This window comes from Callorhinus ursinus, unplaced genomic scaffold, assembly GCF_003265705.2.
Source record: "Callorhinus ursinus isolate GAN/ISIS: 27379988/994484 unplaced genomic scaffold, GSC_fseal_2.0 scaffold8, whole genome shotgun sequence".
Lineage (NCBI taxonomy): Eukaryota > Metazoa > Chordata > Mammalia > Carnivora > Otariidae > Callorhinus > Callorhinus ursinus.
Genome location: NW_027397070.1, coordinates 36,255,159 through 36,275,630, shown reverse-complemented (window position 1 = coordinate 36,275,630; position 20,472 = coordinate 36,255,159). Strand labels below are relative to the sequence as shown.

The following is a 20,472-nucleotide window of genomic DNA, read 5'->3' as shown; positions in this document are numbered from 1 at the left end:
TAGCTTAGACTAGAGTGGTATGAGTAGAAATAACGAACAATAGTATTTACTGATGATATATTTGTGTGTGTGTGTGTGTGTGTGTGTGTTTATAATATATAGTATAGCACAGTGACTATTACAAGTGCTTATTAGTAGCTATGATTATTTTGTTGTTACAATTAATAACATGGTCAGATGATCACAATACCAACAATACTTGTCTGAATGATAACAAGCCCATGTTTCCTTAGGTAATTCATGAAGAAAATGGTACCAGTGAAATTGAGAAACTTCAGGCATCAAATCCTTCTCCTCAGTTCAAGGGTCTCTAGGGTAAACCCCTGTGGTCCTTAGTCCTGCCTCACTGTTCTCCACTGTCTGCTCTGCCTATAACTGGGGGTCACTCTCACTCCTGTGCTCACCCAGATCACTTCCTGATTACAGCTGCAGCTACATCATCCCTGTCACCTCTCTATGTCACCAACATTGATGTGATTATACCGACTCTTCTTTTTGTTTTTTTAATTATTTTTTAATTTATTTTTTAATTTCTCTTCCCTTTTTTAATTAATTTGTTCAGTTAGCCAGCATATAGTACATCATCAGTTTTTGATGTAGTGTTCAACGATTCATTAGTTGGGTATGACACCCAGTGCTCATCACCACACATGCTCTCCTTAATACCATCACCTGGTTACTCCATCCCCCCATGGCCTCCCTTCTGTAACCCTCAGTTTGGTTCCCAGAGTCCAGAGTCTCTCATGGTTTATCTCCCTCTCTGGTTTCTAACCATTCAGTTTTCCCTCCCTTCCCCTGTGGTCCTCCACGCTATTCCTTATGTTCCACAAATAAGTGAAACCATATGATAATTGACTTTCTCTGCTTGACTGATTTCACTTAGCATAATCCCCTCCAGTTCCATCCATGTCGATGCAAATGGTGGGTATCCATCCTTTCTGATGGCTGCTTAATATTCCAGTGTATATATGAACAACATCTTCTTTATCCATTCATCTGTTGAAGGGCATTTCAGCTCCTTCCATAGTTTGGCTATTGTGGATATTGCTGCTATGAACATTGGGGTGCATGTGCCCCTTCTTTTTACTACATCGGTATTTTTTTATTAACATATAATGTATTATTTGTTTCAGGGGTACAGGTCTGTGATTCAACAGTCTTACACAATTCACAGCGCTCACCATAGCACATACCCTCCCCAATGTCCATCACCCAGCCACCCCATTCCTCCCACCCCCCACCGCTCCAGCAACCCTCAGTTTGTTTCCTGAGATTAAGAGTCTCTTATGGTTTGTCTCCCTCTCTGGTTTTGTCTTGTTTCATTTTTCCCTCCCTTCCGCTATGATCCTCTGCCTTGTTTCTCAAATTCCACATATCAGTGAGATCATATGATAATTGTCTTTCTCTGATTGACTTATTTTGCTTAGCCTACCTTGAGGTAGATACCTAGTAGTGCAATTGCTGGGTCAAAGGGTAGCTCTATTTTTAACGTCCTGAGGAACCTCCATACTATTTTCCAGAGTGGCTGCACCAGCTTGCATTCCCACCAAAAGTATAAGAGGGTCCCCCTTTCTCCACATCCTCACCAACACTTGTTGTTTCCTGTCTTGTTAATTTTTGCCCTTCTAACTGGTGTGAGGTGGTGTCTCATTGTGGTTTTGATTTGTATTTCCCTGATGGTTAGTGATACTGAACATTTTCTCATGTGTCTGTTAGCCATTTGTATGTCTTCTTTGGAGAAGTGTCTGTTCATGTCTTCTGCCCATTTATTGCCTGGATTATTTGTTTTTTGGGTGTTGAGTTTGAGAAGTTCTTTATAGATCTTGGATACCAGCCCTTTATCTGTAATGTCATTTGCACGTATCAAAATACCGACTCTTCTTTTTGATCCCGCAGTCCTTGTACTACAAAATCCTTCTCCCCGTTTTCAAAACTGAACATCATTAATCTTTGTTTCCTGCAAGACCTCTGATAGGGTCTCAGCTATAGGAGTTGGATATCAGCTCTAACACATGTTGGCAAGATATCTTCCCCAGTCTTGAGGCATATAAATCCAGCCTGGCCTGCTCCAAGGACTTATATGCACTTGCCTTGATTTCAAGTGAACACATGATATAGAGTGGCATATGGCTCAGGATACAATATATCAGTTTATGGCTTGGCAAACTATCCTTTAATATATCAGAATACTAATTTTTTCATGGATATTCAAAGCACTGCAATGCTTATTTTCTAAGTAATGACACTGAGATTAAGGAGTAACAAGAGGCTTGTTATTATTAATAATTATTTTTTAATTTACAAAAATTGCTGTTAAATATTTGCTTTGATTCAGGAAACTGTGCTCTGAAATTGTTAAAAGATGACCAAGTCTTCTTCCTTGCCTCAGAGCACTTTAGGTTTAATGAAGTAGAGAGAGATGCTAGCAGATAATTTCAGTATTCTATCTTAAATTCTCTGAGAGATTGGAAGATATTCTGGGAGCCCAAGTGGGCAGCCCAAGTGTCATCTGAATATATAGATAGTTGTGTCAACATGCAGATAGCTAGATTTGGACAGTGTTGGGTATGCTTAATGTCTTGAGAGTAGAGGACTTCACTTTGGAAAAGCATGTGATATGAAAAGAACATTGGGCCAAGGACTGAACTATGGGAAGCACCAGTATTTGAAGAGTTAATCGTAAGAAGAACCCGTTAGTGAAATATAAAGGGAGAACAATGCGGTTATCATGCATGCTAGGGGAGTAGATTTACTGGACAATGGAGTGGCCAACAATGTAAAATATAGAAAAAATGTACAGTAAAATATGGACTGAAGAATGACCATAGGATTTGTGTATGTTGGGGATCAATAATAGTGGCCAGAGAGAAAGAAGGTAATTTTAGTATATGGATGGTTGGGACAAAAGCTAAGTTGTGTGGATTGGCGACTGAATAAGAAGTGTGTAAGTAGTATCTATATAAACTATTCTTTCAAGAAAATTGTACCAGCCTGGGACCCAGCAGGAGACAAAGGGCAGACTCTTACTGGATAATTCAAGGAGCCTAAATAAAAGGTTTATATATAAAGTGGGCAACTGTCATGGTTTCTTTGTATAAGGAATAGTGCTACCCATGGGCTAGTTATAGCACACTGTTACCATCCATTGGCCAAAAAAGATAAGATGAAGGAGAGAGAAGACGGTAAGGAGGCGAAGGGGAGAGAGAGAGAGAAATAGAGAGAGAGAGAGACTGTATGAAGAAGGCTGCCTGACAGGAGCTGTGACCTGGAATTAAGTCAAAGAATTGAACCAGCCCATGGCGACACCTCAAGGAACTGGAATAAAAAGTCTCTGATTCCTCACTTTCCTTCCTCTGTTATATCTCCTTCTGGTGCTGCTCATTGGCCAAACCCAACTGGAAGCAAGGCAGCAAGTAAGCCCATTGGTGTAGTCATAGGCCAGCATCCAGGGCAGGTAGAGAAGGGTGGGAGTGGGTCTAGAGGGGTAAATAGGGTATGTGCAGTACAAAATTAGTTTTAGTAGAGCAATAAGAAGATACAATATTAGTTAAAGCGGCTGCAAAGTAAAAGAAAAGGGTTGAGTTTTGCAAAGTTTTTTCCCTACTGCACCAGTATGGGAGAGATGAGCTAAAAGCTGAGGTAAAAAGTCAGTAGAAAAAAAGTTAAAACTATTGGAGAATATAAGGATAATTGAGGGGAAAAGTCCTGAAGGATTCAGGTGTCAGAGTCAAGGTGAAAGAATTGGCTTTAAACAGAAGGAAGAACACGTCATCTTCTCAGACTGGAAAGAAGGAGAAGCAGAAGCACAGTTGTTTTGAATCTGTAGGTGATGAAGGGACCAAAAGGGAAAGTCAAGAAATTGAGAGAGCTGAACACTTTGTCTCAATTTTCCTGATAAAGAAGGCATGATCATCTGCTGAGAGTGGGAAGGTGGGATGTGGGTGGATTGTGAGGAGAGTTATATTTCTCTGAATCTGTCACTGGGACAGGGGCAGGGCGGGCAGAATTGACCAGAAGACAAGACAACAAATGTCCACTGAAAGCCCAGGTGATGTTGGAGATCCTGAGCTATCATGCACGGATGGACGGATTTTGTCATTCAGTTATGGATGCACAGCAGCCTGACTGTGTAACTCAAGAAGGCCAGTTGAAGGGATGATTCAGGATCATGGCTTTATCAGATTAGCTCGGTAGCAGGTCATACTCATTGGAAATGAGACCACTGATGCTCACCCCTCAAAATCCATCTTATACAACTGAGATCATTTTATTTTGCTCCCCTTCTTTTGGGTCCTCTTTTTTTTTTAAAAAAAGTATATTTGCAACAAACTTAAACCCATAATAATGGTGGCACTCTTAGAATTATTTCATAAAATTTAGATAAAATTCCTACAAGTATTATAATTAGCATTTTTATGCTCAGTACAACACATTTTTTCTGAAAGTTAAAGGAAGTGTCACATAAGGCAGATAAATAGTCGAGGTTTAAATTTTAGTAAAAAACTGTACCACATTTATATACTTACAGTCCATGTAGAAACCACCTATTTGCTAAATCCACATAGCTTATAACTAACAAATTAATATTGTCTCAAAAGGAAGAGAACAAATTGAATTATTACAATGACATTATCGCTTCGTTTCTTTTGTTTTTTCCCCCATCAATATGATTAGTGGTTTTTTTTTTTAAAGATTTTATTTATTTATTTCAGAGAGAGAGAGAGAGCACAAGTACAAGCAGGGGGAGGGGCAGAGAGAGGGGTGGAGGGAGAAGCAGACTACCCCCTGAGCAGGGAGCCAGATGCGGGGCTCGATCCCAGGACCCTGGGATCATGACCTGAGCCGAAGGCAGATGCTTAACTGACTGAGCCACCCAGGTGCCCTGATCAGTGTTTTTTTAAATGGTCAATAATATTTTCAAAGTTCTAAACATTTTATTTTTTACAAATAAAGTCAATGGAAAAATGGTATTGTCAGAAAAGAGTGTCACATGCTATAGCTACTACCCATCCCCCCAAATCTGTACTGATTGTTTGGAACATAGTTCAATATCACCCAATTGGAACTGTGCCTTTGCAGCTTTACTCTACCACTTTTGACATTTGTGTCCTTGTGTGGGGGATGAAGTCTACCTACGGGTAAAGACAAATTTTAATTGTACATAATGTCCTCCCAACAAAAATGAAGATTTCTGTGAGTCTATTATGTTCTCAGATTCATTTAACAAATAAACACTCCTATATTGCTGTTCTTGATTAGGTGTGGAAACAGGTTTCTTGATTCTGTTAATATTAAACAAGAAATAACAATTTGGAGAGATTTGTTTCCATATAGTGAAGAATAACAAAAGGAAAATAAGGAGCTGGGATGTGTCATGTAAATTGATTACTGTGCCACTGATTGCACTAATTGATCCATGGTGGATGTTGTTGCTGTAAAGTTATTGATTTTGCCTCTCTTGCACCGTTTTTCCCATAACAGTTAAAGGAGGTAGGGTACTTCTGCAGGAATCACTAATTCTAAGGCAATGCTTGAAATTAAATTACTATACTCTAGCAGCTATTTTATTTTGGCTTTAGTAAAATAAGGATCAGACAATAATACTTTATCCACGTTTCTTGTCCTTGCAGACAACCCATTAAGTCCAAAAAGTATATTTTCATTTCAAACTATAAATGTAAATGCTTAGAATAACTAGTATTCTTGCAGAGTCTGAGAAGAAAAAAAATAGAGACCTGGTTTGCATGTAAAGTGCAGATCACTGTAACTGACTCTTTGACTTCAATTCAATAAGATGATATTTATTGGGGAAAAAGTAGAAATGGTGACTACTGTCATGGAACTCAGGCTTTTGAGGAAGAACAGAAATTTTAAAAGTAAATTAAAAATTACCTTTCTAGATTAACTTTCTCTCTCTTAGTCCCAGGGACCTTTGACTCAAGAATATAGAACAATTCAAGGTACTTTAAATGCACCACGATCTTAGTCGTCTGCACTTTTCTACCAGCTGTGTGTCTCTGCTCACGATTCCTTCCAGGCTTTATTTCTTTGGTGAATTCCTACTCATGATTTAAGATCCTGCTGAAAGTCCTGTGAAGTTTTCCCACATCCGCACGCTGGGCAATGTTTGTGGCTTCATGCAACAGACTAATGTTAGTCACCTCTTCTTCCCAAGATTCATCTTATTTGTCCCACACCTTCTAGAACTACAGCTTTCTTATCTGATGTGATAAGATATTAATAGCTAACATTGATCAAGAAAATCCATATGATAGGCTCAGCATTCTTCAGAGTTCTTTAGGCACAGCAGTGTATTTATTCCCAACAACGACCATATAAGGAAAGCACTATTACTATCCCCTTTTACAAATGAAGTAAATGAGGCACAAAGGGGTTCAGTAACTTGTCTAGAATCACACAGCTAATGGATATAGATGGGACCACAATTTGAACCCAGTGAATAAGGCACTCGAGCTTATACTCTTACCAAAGCTTTGTATGTAGCTTAGTAATTAGTAGTTCAGTAAAAACGTTTGGTAGGTGTTTTAACTTAAAACCTTGGAAAAATATATGCAAGGATGAATACCCACCATTTGCATGACATGGATGGGACTGGAGGGGATTTTGCTAAGTGCAGTAAGTCAAGCAGAGAAAGTCAATTATCATATGGTTTCACTTATTTGTGGAACATAAAGAATAGCATGGAGGGCATTAGGAGAAGGAAGGGAAAAGTGAAGGGGGGAAATCAGAGGGGGACATGAACCAGGAGAGACTATGGACTCTGGGAAACAAACTGAGGGTTTCAGAGGGGAAGGGGGGGATGGGTTAGCCTTGGTTCTTCCGTTGGGCGATCCAGGTTCCCGAACACACTCAGTAAGAAATTCTACAAGAATGTTAATGAACCCCAACTACAGACAACATGAGTGACTCCGGCAAAATAACAGTGAGTGAAAGAAACCAGATACAAATGAGTACATATGAGTATAATGAGTACATTTACTATGTGAGCCTGAAACCACACCTTAGGCCCCCAAATTTTCAGAAAGGAAATAGCTAAGGAAGTTCTTCAATCCTGATATAGGACAAACTCTCCAATCCCTACCTCAGGTCTGACTATAGAATAGGGACAAAGAACCACCTCCAAGAAGATGGAATTGGGAGCCACAGAGAAGCTTATCTCACATAGCTTGTCCCGTACAGCAGGCTGAGAGACTAGTAAAGGAATTTACTGCACTGCTGGGGCAGACGGGCCTTCCAGGGCCTGCCTGGCACACTCCATCGCTGCTGTGGACCAGTGACTGGGGAGTCTTTGAGCCATTTTCCCTGCCCCCTTTTAATGGGAGTGTTTAGTCAGTCAAGCCTGTTCTTGCTCTGCCCTCGTCTATTGTGCACGTGTGTATGTGTGCAAGCATATTTGTGTGTGTGTGTGTGTGTGTGTGTGTGTGTGTGTGTGTGTGTCTGGGGTGAGGTGGGGCAGGTGGATAACTTGCCCTTCTAGTTTATGGGCCACTCCTTTCCAGGCTTCCCCATCTCCGAAAATGGCATTATCATTTATCCTTGGGCTTAGACTAAAGAGAGGCTTTTAAAAGAATTTCTCTTTTCCTCTCAAATTGTTCATCCGCTTATCTGCAAAACTATCAGTTTTACTGGCAAGATAAATCCAGAATCTGACCACCTCACTACCTCCATTTCTACCTCCTGATTCTAAGTCATCCTGATGTCTCACCTGGATGAGTCCAAGAGCCTTCTAATTGGTACCATCCTTCTCTCCTCCCCACTTCCCGGTTTATTTTCCCCACAGCAGCCTGAGCGATCATTTCAAAGTGGAAGTGAGATCATGTGCGTCCTCTCCCATGACTGCCCTCAGATCCAAGGCCCTGGCCTCCCGCATTAGCAAGTGCTGCCCCCGCTTTGTCCTCCTTACTGCTCCTTGGCCCTGCAAAGTACTCTTTCACTTCAGGGGTCCACCTCTCCCCATGGCTATCTGCATGGTCTGCTGCTTCATTTCATCACTACCTCGGCTCACATATTCCTTTCCTCAAAGAGACCCAACAGCTCTTTATTTTTCTTTGTAGCCCGCATTGCCACCTGACATTTTCTAGACTATTTAAGGAGTTTTGTTTTGTTCACTGACGTATACCTAACTCCAAAACACAGCCTGGAACATAGTGGGTGTTTGACATAATGTGAATGAAGATCTTGTTTGCTGCTGCGTGCCACCATCAATAAGTGTGACAAAGCAAGTGCTGTTAGGTTATAGAGTAGGATGGACCAAGTTCTTCCTGGGGCAGCAAGTGAAAGCCTCCTAGCAGAGCGAGCTTCCCAGATGCTCAACCTGAGCCATACAGAGCTTTGCACTTAGAAAGGCCCTGTTCTTGGTTTAATGCTCTACTCTTGTTATCTGGAAATTCTTAATAATTTTGAACAAGGAGCCCTGCATCCTTTTAATTGTGACATAATTCACACACCATACAATTCACCATAAAGTGTACAATTTAGTACTTTTCAGTCTGTTCACAAAGTTGTGCAACCATCACCCACTATCTAATTTCAGGACCTTCTCATAGCCCCAGAAAGAAACTCCATACCCATTAGTAGTTATTCCCCATTTCCCACTTTCCCCCCGGCCATAGATAATATCCTCTGACTAAATTTGCCTCTTCTGGACATTTCATGTAAGTGAAATCAAACCTATGTGACTTTTTGTGTCAGGCTTCTTTCACTTAGTATGTTTTCAAGGTTCGTCCATTCTGTAGCATGTATCAGTACTCTGTTCCTTTTTCTGGCTCAGGAATATTCCTTTGTATCCATATAGACCACATTTTGTTTGTTGATTCACCAGGACTAGATATTTGGGTTGTTTCTACTTTTTGGCTATCATGGATAATGCTGCTATGAACACTGGTACACCAGTGTTTGTGTGACTCTGTGTTTTCTTTTTTCTTGGATATCTACCGAGGATTGGGATTGCTGGGTCATATTGTTACTCTATGTTTAACTTTTTGAGAAACTGCCAAGCTGTTTGCCACAGAGGCTGTACCATTATTTATTACTTCCAGCAATGTATAGGGGCATCCAGTTTCTCTACCTCTTCCCAGCGCTTGTTATTTTCTGTTATTGATAACACATTATTTTTTGATTATAACCATCCTAGAGGATGTGAAGTATATCTCATTTGATTTTGCATTTCCCTAATGACTAATGATGTTGAATATCTTTTCATGTGCCTATTAGCCATTTGTATATATTCTTTGAAGAAATGTCCATTCAAATCCTTTGATTATTTTTTGTTTTCTTTTGTCTCTTAATTGTTGAGTCATAATAGTTCTTTCTATAGTCTAGATATTAGACCTGTATCAAATATATGATTTGCAAATATTTCTCCCATTTTGTGGGTTGTTATTTTACTTTCTTGATAGTGTCCTTTGAGGCAAAAGAGTTTTGAATTTTGATGAAGTCCAGTTTGTTTATTTAATTGTTTTTGGTGGCTTAAGATTTAGGTGTCTAAGAAACTCCTTCCCTAATTCAAGGCCACCCAAATTTATGCCTTTGTCTCCTAAGAATTTTATAGCTTTAGTTCTTACATTTAGGTCTTTGATTCATTTTGAATTAGTTTGTATATGGTGTGAGGCTGGTATCCATATTCATTTTATGCTTGTGAATGTGCAGTTGATCCAGCACCATTTGTGGAAAAGATAAATCTTTCCTCATTGAATGCCTTGATATCCTTGTCAAAAAACAGTTGAGCACAGATGCATGGGTTTAGTTTTGGACACTTACTTCTGGTGCATTGATATATAAGTCTGTTCTTATCAATAGCCTGTACCTCACTGTCCTGATTATGGTAGCTTCGTAATGAGTTTTAAAACTGGGAAGTATGAGTCCTCCAATAACATTCTTATTTTTTTGGTATTGTTTGGCTATTCTGGGTCCCTTACATTTCCATCCACATTTTAGGGTCAGCTTGTCGATTTCTGAAACATTGGCTATTAGAATTTTGATAGAAATTGAATTGAATCTGCAGGTCAATTTCAGGAATATTGTCATGTTAACAATATTAGGTCTTCCAACCCATACACATGAAATGTCTTTCTGTTTATTTAAGTCTTTACTTCAATAATGCTTTTTAACTTTTGCATATAAGTCCTGCGCTTTTGTTAAATTTTTCCTAAGTAGTTTATTCTCTTTGTTGCTATTGTCAATGAAATTTTCTTAGTTTCATTATCAATGGTTCCTAGCTAGTATATAGAAATACAACTAAATTTTTTAAGATTTTATCTATTTATTTGTCAGAGAGAGGGAGAGAGCACAAGCAGGGGAGCAGCAGGCAGAGGGAGAAGCAGGTTCCCTGCTGAGCAAGCAGCCCGATGCGGGGCTCTATCCCAGGATGCTGGGATCGTGACCTGAACTGAAGGCAGATGCTTAACCGACTGAGCCACCCAGACACCTGAAATACAACTAATTTTATATTGATTTTGTGCCATGCATCCTTCTGAACTCCTTCATTAGCTATAACAGCTGTGTGTGCGTGCGTGCGTGTGTGTGTGTGTGTGTGTGTGTGTGTGTGTGTGTGTATTTCTCGGGAATTTCTATATACATGACCATGTCATCTCTGAATGGTATCTCCATTTTTTATCTCCACGTTTTAATTCTTTTTCATTCTGGATGTCTTTTATTTCATTTTCCTAACAATTTTCCTGGCTGGAACCTTCAACTGCAATGTTGAATAGAAGTGGCAAGATGGTGCATACTTACCTCTTTCCCCATTTTAGGGAGAGAGCTTTCAGTATTTTACCATTAAGGATAATGTTAGAGGCTCCGAATTTTTATGTTGTTTTGGGTCATGCCTCATGAGGGAGAGCACAGCTGAGCTGAGTATTAAAGGCTAAGTAGGAGTTCCCCAGCACGTGAAGGGAAGGTGATTATCATTAGTTTTTGATGTAGTGTTCAATGATTCATTAGTTGCATATAACACCCTTTTATATGGTAAGGAAAAATGGGGGGAAAAATGGGGCCTAGAAGGTTTCATTAGTAAATTCAGGAATAGAATTAGTAATTCTAAGATGTTTTGCATTTGCATCTTACTAACCACACTTATCCATACTAGGCATTACCTGACACATTAACAAAATCAAAAGATACTCCTTTTCTCCCATGCTCCTCCCTCCCTTCTTTCCTTTTTTCTCTCAACTCACCTCCTTCTCCCTTCTTTTTACACTTATCAGTTAATTAGTTAATTCCTCAAGATTTATTTAGGACCTAAGAGGCTGAAGTGGATCTGTAACACATTCCTTGTCTTTGAAGAGCTTACGGACTTATGAGTGGCTGAAGTAAAGCAAGGCAGCCATATTTCAAAATAGAGTGTGATGTGTCATTGTTACCCTTCCTTCACACATCTATATTTACTGAATGACCATCTGCCCCAGCCCTATCACTGTGGCCTTCATTAAGATGAGCTTATAGCCTCTGTTATGTACATGATGGTGTTTAATAAATACTTCTTTGTTGTCTTAGTTTTAGCTTGGAATAGATTGAAAGAACTAGAGGTAGAATTCGTGACTAAGTTTATAGAAGCAGTAAAAAGAACCAAAGAACTAAACCGACTAGATCCCATAAGAGTCAGATGAACCGGAGCTTCTGCCTGATCACTTACGGCTATAAATTCCTAGTCAATTCCCTAGATTCAGAGATCTGGAAAGTGATGGGCCATTTGAGGGGAAACTCCTCTATCTTCCTTCAAATTATATAACACTAAATCCATGTCATTAAACAAATGATTCTAGCCCTTTTTTTCCTTGCCTTTATTGGATTTCAAAGTTCAGTACACATTCAAATTATTCAATTTTGATATCACTTTTATGATCAAATGTCCTACTTTCAAAATGGAAAGCTCAGTTGGCCATGTTCCCTGTTAAGTTTAAGAAGCTTTTATCATTTAAATAAATTAAACCTTCCAGCATGGGCTCCACAGAACATAATGAAGCACGGAGAAGAAAAGATTAAATGAAATAAACCTCTTTGCTGATAGAAACAGTACAGGCTATTGTGCATTCTACCAATAAATGTGTGGCGGAGTCATAGCCTGATTCATGATTTTTCTTTTTTTGATTTTGTCCTTAATTTTTGTGGTGTGGCATCTGCAATTTGATTTGCCATTGGGCAAAAGATAAGACACAGAGTACATCAAGTGCAAGAGTTTTAGATTATTAATACTGAGAAAAAAACCCAAATACTAGATTTTTAAAAGCTGATTTAATACCATGTTGAGAATCATGGATATACATGTCTTCTTTTACATTGTTTAATTCATGTGTTCTATGACTCAGATCCTTTCACATTTTCTAAAATGATTTCTTTAGGGGAATTAAAAATTTTTTTTCTAGAGAAAAATATAGAAATACAACTAATTTTTTTAAGATTTTATTATTTTATTGTCAGAGATTTCTATGTAATAATTGGTTAAAATTAATCTATATAACTTATGTGTTTATTTAGCAGGAAATGTTTTCTTTTCTGTATGACACATTGCCCATACAGGAATCAGCTGAATTACAAAAATGCTTATTGTTTGCAGATCTTTCAATTGCCAAAGGCTAGTTTTTACAATCTAAATAAAAACATCTTTTTAAAGGGCTTACCTAAATAAAATTTATCCATCTTTCCATTCTGTTATTAAGTTGAACCATTTTATTATATACATAATTAAAAAGTTAAAGGTAAAAAGCACTTCTTAAAAGGAAGGATTCAGCAGAACATATTTGAGAATGCTCATGCTTGTAACGGTATTGTAGAATAATTACCATGCTATTTTTATGATAAAATTTAGTCTCCTTAGTAATAAAGATACATTGTTATTTAAATTTGTAGTCTAGGGTCATAAAGTTATCTTTAAAAAAATGAGAACTTATAGAGAGGGCCTATTACATTTAATGTAGTGAGTTACTTCCATTAGGCACCCCTGCTGTTTTATTTTCTTGGTCTGTAATGCATTTTTTATAACTCAAGACAGAACAAAAAGCTATCATACTTTACATATAAGACATGATTCAACTGGTGGTGGTACCTCAGTGGATAATTAGTCTTTAAACCTTTTAAACGTGATAAAATCATCTCTTCATTTTTCATTTCTTTGTTTTTAATTTCTGTGCCTATTACCTTGCATTAAGAAAGTGTGGCATTGTCACCAACTGGAAAATAAGTTCTTAATGGATGTTATTGCATCCTTACAATGGAAATCGGAGATAGGTTCTCATTCAAGTATTTTAATGATTGATTTGTAGGTCAAAGTTTTGAATGTGATTATATTCAACCAGCATTTGTTAACTATCTACTTGGGCCCAGCAGTGGGCTAGGTGCTAAGGATGCCAGGAGGTAGATGATGTAGTGTTTGCCTCCAAATGAGGAAATAAGAGTAGACATTAATGATCAATTACAATAATATAGATAGCACTGATTCATTGTTTACTGAGTGAAAAACAATTTCTAAAAAGTAGAAAATCTTCCTGTTGGTAGTATTTTCTATTCGTAGACCTATCACAAACATACTTTGCTGAATGTATGAGAATGTATTATTGAATTAATGAATGACATTACTTATTGAGGACTTTCAATGTAACACTGTTGTAAGAGATACAACACGTAACAAAAGAGACAAAATCTCTGCCCCCATAAATAAATGAATCTAGGTAGCAGTGGGATCAAGAATGGTATTAGAGTCTGGGGAAAATTACACCTTTTGACCTGCCCTGCCCCCTGCTTTTGGTAAAGGTAATATATTTAAGTAGAAGCAAGTTAGAAGAAAACACAAGAGGTGCCTTGAAGAGAACAGGAAGCTACAAAATGGCAGCATGTATTTTAAAGGGAAATAGAGTGAAGCCAGCCTATTGGACTTGCCTTTGAGAATGAGGAGAGCTTAGAAGCTGTCTCTCCTAATACCCTCCCTAGCAAGCACAGAGCTGCGGTCCTTTCTTCAAGTCACTGCCTTCGGGGATGGTTCTCCATGGCAAATGTTCTGTGAAGGGTTATCTGTTGGGTGTGAAACTGCTGTTATCACTCCCTACTTTACCCACTCAACTATCCACATCTTTGGGGGGCCCAGGAGGAAGTGTCAAAATTACCTTACAGAGCTGCAGTAGAGTGTAATGGTGAGGACTGCTTACAATCTGACTTCTTGGATTTATCCTGGCCACTTACTCCTTGGGTGACCTGCAGCAAACCACCAAATCAACTCTCCATGCCTCAGTTTGCTCTTCTGTAACATGAGAATAATAGGACCTATATCTAAGAGTAGTGATGATAGTTAAATGAGATAATACATGTGTGGAAGTGACCCTTTGCTATATGCAACCTTCTAATATCTATTTTTCAGTAAGTCATAATTTCCATTCTATAGCCTGGTTATGGTAAGTAGTTGATCAAATCCAAGGATTATTGTTTTCAGTTGGGCTCCAGGTCAAATTCTGTAGCTTGGGTAAGAAATTTCCTCATGACTCTCTCTTCCCAGCTTTCCGTCTGCACCTGCTTCTACTTTCACTGGGCTCATGATTGCCTGTGGGCCTGCCACTAAGGGAAGGGGGTCCACTTCACACCCAGGGCTTGTCTGTGAGACCTGGAGGGCTTGTGGCAACTCCTCAGAGTGTTGGCCTTTGAGCTGGCTGCACCAGCTACCGGGCACTCTTTACTGCGTGGCACATTTAATGGTCTGAGCCCTGTCAGCAGGTGTCCCACAGAATGCAGCAACTCCTCCCACCCCATGGAGTACCTTGGCCTCATCTGGCTTCTATGGGGCTGAAATCACAGTTGTCTACCTTCTGTAGTTCCTGGACCCATGGGGATCCTAGCCATGCCCCTCCAGGCACACAAGAAGTGTGGGTAGACACAAAGAGGCGAACCTTTCCCCTCTAAAGAGGATGTATGCTCTTTCTAGCATGCTTTGTTGGCTCTAGAGAGTAAATGCATGGGTCCTGCTGCTCTGCAAACTCCAGATGAGAAGTCAGGGCCTGTCTGAATGTGCATAAGTACCTCTCAATCTCCAGGGGCTACATCTAGTACCACCTCACCTCCTATCCCTCTGGAGTGCAGAGATGGAGGGAAAGGAACAACGTGTAGCACTTAGGATTTTGATATCCCAAATCTCTCTTCTTTCTCTTTCTCAATTCCTTTTATATCTTCATGGTGACCAAATATGCCAACCCAAGTTCTATCTCATTTTTCCCCTGATGCAGACTGGCTGCCTGGTTCTGTGACAGGACTCCCTTTGTACTAGGTATTTTGGAATTTGGAGTTTCTGTTCTCAGCTTAAATAGCAGTCCAGACACCTTTGTTTGCTCTTGGTTTGTGGGGAGGGGCCAGATGGTGGTCAGGGAAACTGCAAAAGGCTTATTTCATTGATGTTTTACATGGGCTTAAATCATTAAACATTCTGGGTGCCTGGGTGGCTCAGTTGGTTAAGCGACTGCCTTCGGCTCAGGTCGTGATCCTGGAGTCCCGGGATCGAGTCCCGCATCGGACTCCCTGCCTCAGCAGGGAGTCTGCTTCTCCTTCTGACCCTCTTCCCTCTCGTGCTCTCTATCTCTCATTCTCTCTCTCTCTCAAACAAATAAATAAAATCTTAAAAAAAATCATTAAACATTCTAAACTTGCTAAGCACACAATAACTGTAAACAATCATTAGCCATTTTACTGAAATTTTAAAACATAAAACTCTAGCCTAAGATACCAACAAATTCTCAGTTCCAGGGACACCAAATATGTTATTATAATTTCTGAAAACTGTGAGCTTCACACAGCAGTACACATGGACACTACAGAGATAGTAATATTTTTGTCTATTATATACCAGTAGCGTTGCCAAATTTAGCAAACAAAAATACAGGACATGCAGTTAAATTTAAATTTCAGGTAAACAACGAATATGTTTTAAAATATAACTATGCCCCATTCAGATAAATAATGTCTGATTTTTCCATATAAGTATGTCCTAAATATTGCATGGATGTCTTGCATTTTATCTAACATTCTTACATGCCAATCACCCACCTTCCTTTGTTGAGAGTTTGAAATAGATCCTTTTACTGTAAATGTAAAGGCGCCTCTCAGTTACTACATTGCACCAAGGTTATATCTATCCAAGGCTAAGGGGCTACCTTTAAAAAAACAAACAAAAAGGTCAGAGTTGAGTGGGAAGGAGGATGTGGCCAGGCATTTGTCCCCTCATGTCAACTCCTAAAACCAGATTGAGTACCTTTTCAATGAAAAGGGATGGAATAGGAACATGGTATCTGTGTTTCCATGTTTGGATCTGTCTCATCCCAAAGAGTGTTAATATCTTGAAGGCTCAGCATAAGCTTTGTTTACTTAGGAAGCATGAGAAACATGTTAACCCTTTGAAAAACTTCTAATTAAACTGTTGGAGCTTTGATGTCAGACTTTTGAATTAGTATTACATCATTTAAAAAGACCAATTTTGGGGTGCATGGGCGGCTCAGTCAGTTGAACATCTGCCTTCAGCTCAAGTCATGATCCCAGGATCTTGGGATCAAACCCCGCATCGGGCTCCCTGCTTAGTGGGGAGCCTGCTTCTCCCTCTCCCACAGCTGCTCCCCCTGCTTGTGCTTGCTTTCTCTCTCTCTGTCAAATAAATAAATAAAATCTTAAAGAAAAAGATCCAATTTCATGTGCCACTAGAGAGGGAAAAATATGCTGGTCTTCATAGACGGTTATTGAATTTAGAGAATATTTTAAAATACAAATCATTACCACTTGATAAGCTGTATTTGGTGCATCAATCTCAATTTAGAAAGTGTGCTCTTAGAGAATTGCTATCTCCCAGACTTTTCTGTTAAGTGACCATCACTAGTATTGGTTTCTAGTATAAATCGATGTTTGTATGTTACCCTGGAAGCTGCTGAATCTTCAAGAGATGATGGAATTGGTTTCAAATAGAAAGTATTTTATGAGACTTCAATGGAGAGAACCAACATATACTTTGAGTGTCTTTTATATGCTGTGGACTTCACATATATCTCCAATCTAACCAGTAAGTTAATGAGAGAGGGTGATGAGGTAAGTAATTTTGCCAGCCTCATAAAATTGTCTGATTCTGAGAGCACTGTATCTAATATAACTCCCTTCTGAATTTTCGTTATAGCCCTCACCTGCAGTTATTTTGTTCTTCAGAAGGAGACTGAGCAAAAAATCTCACACTCATTAAATTCACGTCTAACTCTGGTAATATGAGTGGTGATTTCTTACATGGTGAACACTTTTACTTCTCCTGATGGAGTTACAAGTTCTTCCCGGTAATATTTTCAAAAGACATTATACATGAAGTTTATGCATACTTACTTGTGGTTACCTGTTTAACAGCACATGCATTGTGTATTTAATTCTATAGTTAAAATTTACCCCAAAATTAAAAAAAAAACTAATTCAAAGGATACATGCATCCCTCTTTATTGCATACAGTATTATTTTCAATAGCTAAATTATGGAAGCAACCCCAGTGTCCACTGATAGATGAATGGATAAAGACAGTGTGGTATACATATACAATGAAATATTATTCAGCCATAACAAAGAATATCCTGCCATTTGCAACAACATGGATGGAGCTAGAGAGTATAATGCTAAGTGAAATAAGTTGGTCGGAGAAAGACAAATACCATATGATTTCACTCACATGTGGAATTTAAGAAACAAAACAAATGAGCAAAGGGAAAAAAAGAGAGAGAAACCAGGAAACAGCCTCTTAACTATAGAGAACAAACTAATGTTTGCCAGAGGAGAGATGGGTGGGGGATGGGTGAAAGAGGTGACAGGGATTAAGGAGTGCACTTGTCATGATGGGCGCCGGGTGATGTACAGAAGTGTTGAATCACTGTGTTGTACGCTTGAAACTAACAGAACATTGTATGTTAACAATACTGGAATTAAAGAACTTAATAAAAAAACTTCTGGAAATATGCACAGAAAACTATTAACAATACTTAGTTCTGAGGCAACAAGTTAAAGTCTGAATGGGAGAAACACTTTACACTGAAATTGTTTATGATATTTCAAAAGGTAAGAAGAGCCCGTATGTAGGTTGGAATAATGATAAGAGAAAAACGAATACTAACAGTAAAAAAACAATTTTAAAGAATACTGAAATTTGAAGAGTCCAATCTCCCACCCTGTGACAGTATTACATGGACAACATTCTTACTTCTGTTTGGATATGTTAGTGGTGTGAAGTTTGTCAGTTTTCAAGCCTGTTTATACAATGAATAGATAGCAGTTTGAAATGAAGTATATATTTAGCTGGTATTTGCCTCTTGGGAACTTTTACTTACAGATCCTAGTTCTGGCCTCTGCAGCCACCTAAATAAACGTAATCCCTCCCCCACCCAACACAGGGGCTATGTTAGTAAACCGCCTAACGTTTTGGTAACTTTTACAGCCTGGAACTCATAATTTGACCCCTAAGCAGAGGATGTTATTAAAAATGGTATTGAATGTATTCGTATATAAAAGGAAAACATACAAAAATAATGATGTAGTCCAAGGAAATTTACTGTATTTCCTTACACATAATATGCATACACACATATAATATACTAACATATATGTTTACATATTTCCTATTAAACGAGAACATAAACTAGAAAGCAAGTACCTCTCTTCAGTTGTCTTTCCATTACATTCCCCCTTCCCTATGCAAGCGAGTGGGACAACATGAGCTAAGTCAGTGCTCCTGTGGTGAGTTTTCAGTATATTGCATCTGTTAAATGGCATTGGGGTGTTTTTTCCCCTTCCTAAGTGATCTTACCCTGCGAGGGTTTCCTCAGTAAAACAAAGTGTATCCAGCACCCTGTCACACAATTGTAAGTCCATCTATGTTTATAGTCATGTTCTGAATGTCTCTCCCCCTCCACAGATCATTTTCCGAAAAATCAGTGACGTGAAGAAAGAGGAAGAGGAGCGCCTCAGGCAGAAGAACGAGGTCACCCTCAGCATCCCCGTGGACCACCCCGTTCGAAAGCTCTTCCAGAAGTTCAAGCAGCAGAAGGAGCTGCGGAATCAGGGGTCCACCCAGAGTGACCCCGAGAGGAACCAGCTCCAGGTAGAGAGCCGCTCCTTACAGAATGGAGCCTCCATCACGGGCACCAGTGTGGTCACCGTGTCACAGATCACGCCCATCCAGACGTCTCTGGCCTACGTGAAAACCAGCGAGTCCCTCAAGCAAAACAACCGCGATGCCATGGAACTCAAGCCCAATGGCGGTGCTGACCCCAAATGTCTCAAAGTCAACAGCCCGATCAGGATGAAGAATGGAAATGGGAGGGGATGGCTGCGACTCAAGAATAACACAGGGGTGCACGAGGAGAAGAAAGAAGACTGGAATAACGTCACGAAAGCCGAGTCGATGGGGCTATTGTCAGAGGACCCCAAGGGCAGCGATTCCGAGAACAGCGTTACTAAAAACCCATTACGGAAAACGGATTCTTGTGACAGTGGGATTACAAAAAGTGACCTTCGTCTGGATAAGGCCGGAGAGGCCCGAAGTCCGCTGGAGCACAGCCCGATTCAGGCTGATGCCAAGCACCCCTTTTATCCCATCCCAGAGCAGGCCTTACAAACCACACTGCAGGAAGTCAAGCATGAACTCAAAGAGGACATTCAGCTGCTAAGCTGCAGAATGACTGCCCTGGAAAAGCAGGTGGCAGAAATTTTAAAAATACTCTCCGAAAAAAGCGTGCCCCAGACCTCTTCTCCCAAATCCCAAATGCCTCTCCAAGTACCTCCCCAAATACCATGTCAGGATATTTTTAGTGTTTCAAGGCCAGAGTCACCTGAATCTGACAAAGATGAAATCCACTTTTAATATATATATATATATATATATATATATATATACATATACACATATATATTTGTTAATATATTAAAAACAGTATATACATCTATATACATATGTGTGTATATACAGTATATACATATATATATATTTTCACTTGCTTTCCATATGATGAACACAATATGGATTTTGATATGTAAATATTGCATGTCCAGCTGGATTCTGGCCTGCCAAAGAAGATGATTATTTAAAACATAGATAGTGCTTGTATATTATGCAGTTGACTGCATGCACACTTTACATTTATTTATAATCTCTATTCTAATACAAAAAAGTATGATTTTTGTTAACCAAGGCAATGTAATATTTGAAGAATCAGGGTCCAACCTGCCAATGTTGCCATGACAAATTTGATCTCAGGCTGAGTATATTGAATTGTCATTTTCTCACTGTTCTGTTAAGTTAAAATTATAGATTAATGCCAAGGGAGAGTTCAACCTTTTAGACTGTTGGTACCATTTTATAATCTCTTTTCATAGGATATTTTTCTGTAACTTAGTGTTAGGTTATTTTCCCCAATAGGCACTGTTTGCTCCATCGGAATGACTGTTTTGTTGCCTAAATCAGATAGCAGT

At 39.1% G+C, this 20,472-nt stretch overlaps 1 protein-coding gene across 1 annotated transcript in view; it reads left to right on the top strand.

Moving 5' to 3' along the window:
- Window positions 1–19,864, top strand: part of KCNH5 (potassium voltage-gated channel subfamily H member 5) — a 313,954-nt gene extending 294,090 nt beyond the window's left edge. The window contains exon 11 of the mRNA XM_025870498.2: window positions 18,917–19,864. Within this exon, the coding sequence (XP_025726283.1) occupies window positions 18,917–19,864 (948 nt within the window). The remainder of the gene's footprint in view (window positions 1–18,916) is intronic.
- The last annotated feature ends 608 nt before the right edge of the window (window positions 19,865–20,472 follow it).